Source organism: Nestor notabilis, unplaced genomic scaffold, assembly GCF_000696875.1.
Source record: "Nestor notabilis isolate BGI_N333 unplaced genomic scaffold, ASM69687v1 scaffold8441, whole genome shotgun sequence".
NCBI classification, from domain to species: domain Eukaryota; kingdom Metazoa; phylum Chordata; class Aves; order Psittaciformes; family Psittacidae; genus Nestor; species Nestor notabilis.
Window position 1 is genome coordinate 34,070 of NW_009916046.1, and position 8,785 is coordinate 42,854.

Consider the following 8,785-nt stretch of genomic DNA (forward strand, 5'->3'; position numbering starts at 1 on the left):
CAGGAACAGAAGCAGTTGATAATTTTAGCATGAAACTTACGCAGTCCGTGTAAGTATTAAATTACTCAAATGGACTGACAACACAGACTAGTAACTTACTAAAGGGGTAATCTTATAACAACATGGAGAAATCAGTGGTTCTTGAAGAGAATTAAGGAGATTAAGGATGTAGTTTGTACTCCCAGTAGCCTGGGATGGATCATTGCCGGACATTTGAAGGATGCTGCATGGCCTCAGCTGTCTGCTGTCAGTTCGTGTATTTAGAGGCTCTCTCCCTGGTGCCAGGGGACTAATGTGCTCATAGATAGTGTCTGCAGCATCAAAGCACAGCTCCTTCACTGAGCAACACTGCGGACATGGATACAGGGAATGATAGACCCATGTTGCTAAGAACATTCCCACCTTTGAGGAGGTTAAAGATACTCTTCAGAGAGCACTTTCTAGAGGATGAGCTTTCCAACAGGCTATGTCTGCCTATAAACCAGAGCAAGAACTTTTTTCCTGAGAGCTTTCTGAAGTTTCTCACTGTCAGTGTTTTGTAATGCATCTGCTCTGAACAAAGCCATCACAGAATCCAAGCCTCTGCAGCCTTGTGTTGCAGGAGGCAGCTCTGCCTCTGGAAAGACCAGCAGCAGACTCAAACCCTTGACCTTGATGTTTGAAACGTTGCCAACATACGAGTTTGGATATGGGTCCAACTGTATGATTATGTTAATTTAGATTTCGGGGTCAGCTCCCCAAGCTGCTGTATACAGCTACTCTAGTAGCTCATATTAACAGAGATAACAGCCCTTTCATTCTCCTCTTATTTTTAGTAATGTTTGGGAATCATTTATGCCATTGTTTCCTGAGATACTGATATTTACACAAGGAAGGTTATGTTCCCAGCACATCAGCTCTTTTGGTCTGTACCTGGGGTTAGGAATAAATGTACCCTTGGGTAGCTCTACCATAAATGGGTACTTTGAGTTTGCTACAATGATTTTTGACACATCTTTCATTGCTGGAAAAGGATATTGGAGTTAAATGATTCATATGATGTGGCACAGAAGATCCTGTGTATCCTTTGCCCTTTTAAGTATCATGTTCACCTCACTATAGTTTCCTCATGTCTCTAAACAATGTCTGGGGTTTGTCACGCGACCTTTGGGTGCCTTGGACACCGCTTTGAGACAGCCCTTATAAAAATGATCAGTGCTCAAGCCTATTGCCAGTGTGGTTCTGTGGCTTTGATCCTTTGTCTTTTGCAACTGGGATTTCTTTCAAGGCACCACAGCTTGACTGTGAATGTGTGTGCTTCTACTGGACTACAGTTTTAGTCTCCTTTTTCAGTTTCTTTTTATCTGTGTTTTCTCTGATGCCTTTTTCATCCCTACATGTATCACTCCCCTCTTTGCTCTAAATCTCTTCCTCTTTGCTTTTTCACTTTGAGGTGATGCTATCAGTGCAGACCACTACCATTTAATGTTAATAGGGTGGGGGTTTTAGTACGTACAAGTACTTCAGAGCTGCTGTTTTCCAGCTGACCAGCACAGCCAGCTGGGGTATTTAAATGCAGCTCTGTTGGTGCTGTGCTGAATATGCTAGTGACATAATCTGCTGTTTTGAAATTGTGTGCACAGATGTTCATTTCTTAATAACACACAGAACATTGTACAGGAGATTATTTTATATGAAAAATAAACTTTGTGATGGAAGGTACCAAAAACATGGGCTGACATTGAACACCTGGTTAGCAAACTCAGGTTTTGAGAGCTTTATAAACTATAGCTGATTTAAATCCAATTTGCACTATCCAAAGTCTTATTTTCTGCTCTGTACTAGCCAAAAAGATGGTTGCTTAAGCCAGGATTTTGCCAGGTAGGGTGTACTGATGACTGTGCGCTTAGTTGTAGGACTTGAAAGAGTATAGCTAGAGATGCTTGGTGAATAGAGATGAGAATAGTGAAGTTCCAGAGCTGTGCTGATAAAAAAAACTAGCATTCTAAAACTGTGATATTATAAGAGCTTATAATGTCAAACTGTCTAAATCAAGGTAGATTTATCAGACAACTGTCAGTGTGTGCAATAGGCTTGTGTTTGAGAAATTCCTTGAAGTGAATCTGTGCTAACTCATCTTCAGTCTGCCGGAGCAATACTAACTGCTTAAGAAGGATTCAGCTTCCCTTTGCAGCGTGTCTTTCTGAAAAGCAAAATGTGTTTTTTGTCCTCTGCAGGTACACATCGGCTAGAGCCTTCCTAGCCACTTTAAATGAAATGAATGACTATGCTGGACAGCATGAGGTCATCTCGGAGAACATGACCTCTCTTATCACTGGAGAGCTAACGCGCTATGTGCAGGAGCTGAAGCAAGAGAGGAAATCGGTAACGGATCGGTTTTTATTCGTCACAATTCGTTGCTATTTAAGACAGATAATTAGTGGTAGGGGAGTTCAATGTTAAGCAAAATGTATTTGTAGTTCATTAAACATGAGCTTTGCTAATGAACCAAGCATTAAAAAAGTGGGTTACGTGCCCTGGCCAAGTCACCGAACCAGTTGAATCAAACATTATAAAATCAGACAGCAATGCCTTCAGGAGAATCCCTGCTAAATAAGCTCGGAGACCCATCTGTGCTTAAGGCTCTGTTAGCCAAAAGGATGCTTAGGGGAGAGTCCAGCAGCACTGTGTAAACCTGAAATAAACAGAGAAACTCTGACTGACATGGATTGAACGAATTATTAGGATCTTGGGTCACATTTTCCTGCTTCTCAGCCAGATCTAGTTTAACAGAGTTTCCTAAAAAATGGTTCTAATGAGAAATATGGGGTCTGTTGTGTTCTGTGATGGTAGGGAATTGAGTTTTCAACCTGTCGTCCTTCAAGACTGGTAGAATTAGGATCTTTATGTTAGTACTCTATTTTAGTTAGCTGTTTAGGAACCTATGTGCCTGCTACAGTAAATGTTCAAAGCTGATTAATTTACATGTCACCAGCTCTAAAAGGCATATAGTTGTGATGTTATTTTCCTTCCTTGCCTTGAACCCTTTTATCCCTGGGATAAAATAGTGAGTCTAAGCATAAATGTTACAAATACTTGTAATGCAGGTATAAAATGACAAAGCAAAGTGCAACGAGGCAAGGGAGCATCAGGGCACTGTATTTAATTTCCAAACTGGTGGTCCTTGTGGCAAGTGCAGAAGTACTCATGGTCAGTCTAGCAAAACTTAAGCATTTAGCATTATAGTCCCACTAAAGGTTACGCTCGTGTTGAAGTGCTGTGCAGGACCAGAGTCCTGGAAAATCCTATCTTTTCCTGAGTATGATATTAAGATGGTAAGTCTGTCAACAGAGCAATAGAATATATAGACACGCCTTTGATTTGCAGAATGGTGTGTAATCTTTCTGGGACATGATTTGGCAGCAGCATAAAAGGGTATTTTACATATAGCTGTAATGAGAATGTTTTCATAGCCATGTCTATGACCTTTTATTCAGCATGGACTCTGTACAATAAGCAAAGCCAAAAGAAGCATTCTAGAATGGCATTTTTTTGTCGCTTGTAATCTTTTTACCTAATTTTTCAATTACATGGGTGTATAAGGTGATTAATTACCTGTTAGCAGGTCCTCTTTTATTGCACTTCAAATGTCTGTCTTGTAAAGTAAACACGAGGAGTAACTATTGCTTTTTGGTTTCGTTTGTACACTGTTGTAATAAGTATGGCTCATAAGTAATGGGTGAATGACAGGAAAATTGTTTTAATATAGGTCAAGTGGTAACAGCAAAAGCAAACTGACAGTGTATTACCTGCTGTTGCTGATAATTCTCCGCCTTTAACAGAAAACAGTTGTCACTCATGGTTGGTTGTTTTGTTCTTGTAACACGAATGAAAGCTTTATACATTACAAATCCTTGTCTGATTCCTGTAGGTTTCTCATTTATGAGCGAATGGTGTTGAAAAGGAAACTGCTTCCTCCTTGAGGCATTTTTCATGCACAGCCTCTCTCACTTCATACTGTAGAACACAAACACATCAGTCATGCTGGGATCTGCAGGAGGGGAAGGTGGTGGCTGTGTAAATATCACACAGGGCTGATGTTTTGGCAAAACCTTTTATGATATGAGCTGATGACTGGTTTGGTGTTTCCAGCAATTTTGCTGGCACAGTTCTCGTGCTTGCTGCTTTATCGGTCATCAGCTGTTGCTGTGCTGCAAGTTCACAGGATCATTTAGGTTGGAAAAGACCTTTAAGATTGAGTCCAACCATTGACCTAACACTACAGAATTCACCAAGTTGCTGTAAGAAAAGATGGTCAATTCTGGGGCTATGGCCACACACAGGAATTGGGAGTCCCACATTCTTGACCACAGTCTTGTATAATTTAAGTTGTTCAGGTGTCCAGATACCTGTAAAATGGTACAAATTTCCAGTGATTTCAATATGACTAACATAAATAGATCACCCTTGCTCTTTTTGTTGCAATTTCCCATCTGGAAGATGGAAATGATACACAGAGGTGTCCTAAGTGTAACTATGTGGAAGATGAACTCAAGTACAGCAGAAAGGCTCTAAGGTCAGGCAAATAAATTGGACTTGAAAGCTTCTGTTTCCAAAGAAAACCCCTTTGATATGCAACAGGAATTGTGTATTTAATGGTCATGAGGGATGAGGGTGGTGATTTAAACATGTGGGGGCTGATGCATGCCTACACTGCTGTTTTTATGGTCATTTAGCTCTGATTAAAGCAGAATTACACTAGCAGATGATTGGGGTTGCACAATAATAAATCACATTTCTTTGTTTTCCCTTGACAAGTACAAGCGTGTAGTGTGTCAGCAGCACAGAACTTGATAGTCTGTGAAGCCTTGCAATGGTTTTATGCTAGATAAAATTAATTTGGCATGCAGTTTTTATCTGTGTTGGGTTTACATATTGTGAAAGCTGTACTTGATGGCTGCCTAGGTCATGTTTCTCCATATAACATGGTTAATGGTGAAAATAAGGGAAGAAACAACTAATGAAAACTAGGACAATCTGGAGGTTGGACAGCTGGGCTGATTTGCAAATTCACTGTGGTTTGGTGCTGCTCAAAAGACAGATACCTCCTCTGCCCTGGTTTTGGAGCTTAGTAGGGTTCTGGGTTGTCTTTATGTTTTTACAGATCAGGTACTTTGTTACATGATGGGTTTTGATCATCAAAAAGCAGTAAGAAAAATCAGGTGAAGACTTCTTGCGAAACTTCAATATCTTTAGCAAGGAAGGTGAATCAGTGTATTAAACTGATAGCCCTCATGGATTTTTGTCACCCTACCAGAGGAGCTGCATTGCACCCACTGAGGTTAGGTGTACACCCTGCCTGCTTTTCACACACAGTATATGTGCGAGGAGGAGAAATCCTCACGTTGTTACAGTTCTTCCCAGCTCTTTAGTGAAGTGAAACTCTTCATAGTACTGTTTCTTACTTCAGCTTCTTGTATGCTCTTGATCTTAGTGTGTCCATGCTCTCATGTGAGTGATCCTCATCTTCAGCCAGCATCTTGCTAGCTGCTTCAAAGTCGAAATTTCGGTTCTGTGCTATGTGTGAAGGTCATGCCCCATCCACCTTCCCTTTGAGGTTATTGAGGCCAGATGCATGTGACTGAATTCCCCTTCACTGCATGAAGACCTCCAACACCAAGCAACTCAAATGGGTTGAGGATTGTGTCTCAGAGCAGTTCATGGAAAGAATTTCCTTCTGTGTGTCATGCCACCCAACTTCACCAAAACCTTACTTTGAGGTGGCTGTGGAAGGTGTCAGGTTTGAGCTGGGGACCCTGCAGCATGACCGAATTGGGTCTTAATCTTGCTAGTCTATGACAAAAGAAAAGGAGATGACCCCAGCCATGTCAAGAGAGCTGTTTGGGCTTCATTTCATGAGCATTAACAGGTAATACATTTCCAATTTGGAAATCTACTGACAAGTTGTTCTCCCACCCATTGCAGCTGTTGATGGTTGTGGTGATAGCTCCTGAGCAGACCAGTTATTTCCCATGGGAGAGAAAGATACAAGCATTTTGATTGCTCATCTGGAGGAATCTGCTTCTCCACGTTGCTGTGCCTGCCAAGTTACTCAGCATGCTTTGTTCTATTAAAAAATAACTATTAAAATAACCTAGATGCTGGGGGGGGGGTTGCAACCCTCTCTTTGGGTGCCATCTCAGAGGAGTCCTGAGCAAACATGTAGCCAGTGCTGCACAAGCAGAGTTCCCTTTTTTGTCTTTTTTGTTTCACAGGAGGTGGCTTGGTTTAGGTATCCTCTCAGTACTGTAGTTTATCTGGATAGGAATTCAAGGAGTAATTCCTGGGGCAATTCTGATTCAGATCTGTGGTCACAAACTAGGTCTGACTCATGGTCTTCTCTGGCAGCAGCTGCTCTGTGTAGCCATTGCCTGTGTCAGCTTTGCTAAAAAATGTCTTTGGGAGTCATGAACCATCCCTCTTATTACTGCTGCTGCTTTCACCTCTACCTCCACCTCCCCTTGGGGGTAGGCTGGCTCCATACAATCAAGCATGAAAGTCAGGTACTAGCCCAGAGCTTTGCTGCAGACTGGACTGGTACAGCACTGGGATTCTGTGGTTGGGAGAGAATTTACCTGATGTCAATACATTCCATTTTGTGTTGGGATAGAAGGGGAACAGGGAATGAATGCATCCTTATGGGTACCATGAGGGCAAAAATGGTCTGGTTCTTTATGGCAGAGTGTGTGCGCCCTCCCTGTGTGTATTCATGCAGGGGAGTACGTGTCAGAGAACTTTCTGTTTCTTGTAGACTCTCAGGTGTTGATGAAAAGTAAATAATTGGAGGAATTCTGCCACACTCATTCATTCTGAATAGTGCCCTGTTCTGCAAACAGTCCTGTGGTTTCCAGCAGGATTTCTCACGGTGCAATGCACTGTGCAAGCGTGGGACAGGATGGCAGAATATGACCCTGTCAAGTGCACAATGGATTCTTCCGTGGTGCATTTTGTGCCTCAAGGTCTCAGTGTGCAGAGCACAGCTGTGCTTTGTGCTGAGGAGGTACAAAGAGACATTGCTACCTTCCAGATATGACAAACTAAAGGCAGGAAGAGGAAAAGAGAGACAAGGGAGGAAGTGATTTACCAAGCTTCAGGTTGAAACTGAGCTTTCCCTAGCTTTTGTTCTGTGAAAAACCCACTTTCAGCTTACTGATCACTGAATGCAGTTAGAAATATTTAGTTTTAATCTAAGTATAAAGGTATACAAATTAAACATTGGTATTTATGTTGCCGGGTAGAAGCTTTGCTCTTTATGAAGAGCTATTTATGAACAGAAAGAAAACTCCAGTGGGTGTTTATGGGATATTTATGTATTTGATAAATACATGGCACAATGATCCAACTCTGTGTTCATTCTTACAAGATATTTCAGCTGTATTTCATTAAGCCAGATTATACTCATAGAGTGTAAAGTAGCAGCTATAAGAAATGACGGAATGCAGGGAACTGTTTAGGAAAGATCATCATAAATTCTGTGTATTCTTATTGAGTGTTTGTTGGTTTTCCCCAGGCTATGGTACAAATTTAATGAAACCATGTTAAATATTTGTACATATCATCTGACCATGCTGTGAAGGACTGTGCTGAGATGGAAAAAGCTTCCAAAAAAATAGTGTGGGAAACTTAATGCTATTATCCCATCTAGCTGAAAAGGTATAATGTGAACTTTGGGTTTAACAAGGTTTAAGTTGAGACCACTGGGCTTAATATCCTGCTGTTCCCAGTTTTGAATGGGTACACTGAACTGTGAAATAATAGTTCAAATAAACCAATTGGCTTCTGTTTACTACATGCAGGATTCTGATTGGGAACCAGGGTATGGCTACAAGTAAATGTAGTTCCATTTTCTGCATGTTAGCCTGAATATTGCACTGCAGAGCAACAGCCTGTTGGAGGGGTGAGATCAGAGATGTCTTCTATGGACAGTAACATTTTCTGCTCATTGCATGGCTGTGAAGCGCCTGAGGGTGACAGGGGTTGAACATGGGCCACATATGTATTTTCCCCTTTGTGCTCTATCCAGTCAGTTACAGATAATTGGCCTAAAATGAATGAACAACAAGAAAGCCATGCTTGTAGAGCATACCTGAAGTGTGTGTGAATGCTGTCTGTCCAGGGCCAGAGCTAGATGGTACATGTGAGCATGTTCAGCTGTCATTTTAGTTAATAACATTCAATATTTTATACATCTGGTGCCAGTCTTAGTGCTTATGTGGGAGTATGTATATAAATGAAGGCTATATAAAAACAGCTAAAAGGTTGCAGCTATTCAAAGAAATAAGAAGTATTTCTTTGCCTGTTAGGTTGTACATTCTCTAGTTTTCTTATCACTGCAAGAGTTGTACAGGACTGTCACAGGCCATTTCTATGGGAGAAAGAGACATTCTGTTGAGATGCCATCTCTTGGTTGTAGATCAGTGGAAGAGAAGATTTATGACAAGACTGGGAAGTAGAAGAGATGGAAGCTTGAGTTGTCTACTCCTTGATTCTTGTTGAATGACTTAAAAATACAAACATACCTCATTTTTTGGTGGCAATGTTGGCTCCCCCTTTGAAGAGGTTTGCTCTTGTAGAGCACCTTGGCACAGCTGGGCTTCAAGGATGTGACTAGCCTCCAAGGATGGATTTGAGAGAGGGGTATGTGATCTCCAAACAGCCTGTCATACCTGAGTTTGTGCTCACTGAATGCAGGGTCTTCTGGCCTGCTGCCTTGAAGCCAGATGGTTCAGAAGTTGTCCTGATAACA

The 8,785-nt window shown here is 41.4% G+C and overlaps 1 protein-coding gene across 1 annotated transcript in view; it reads left to right on the plus strand.

Annotated features, from left to right (window-relative positions):
* Positions 1-8,785, plus strand: part of FNBP1 (formin binding protein 1) — a 63,323-nt gene that overhangs the window by 6,734 nt on the left and 47,804 nt on the right. The window contains exon 4 of the mRNA XM_010024414.1: positions 2,217-2,364. Coding sequence (XP_010022716.1) covers positions 2,217-2,364 — 148 coding nt within the window. The remainder of the gene's footprint in view (positions 1-2,216; positions 2,365-8,785) is intronic.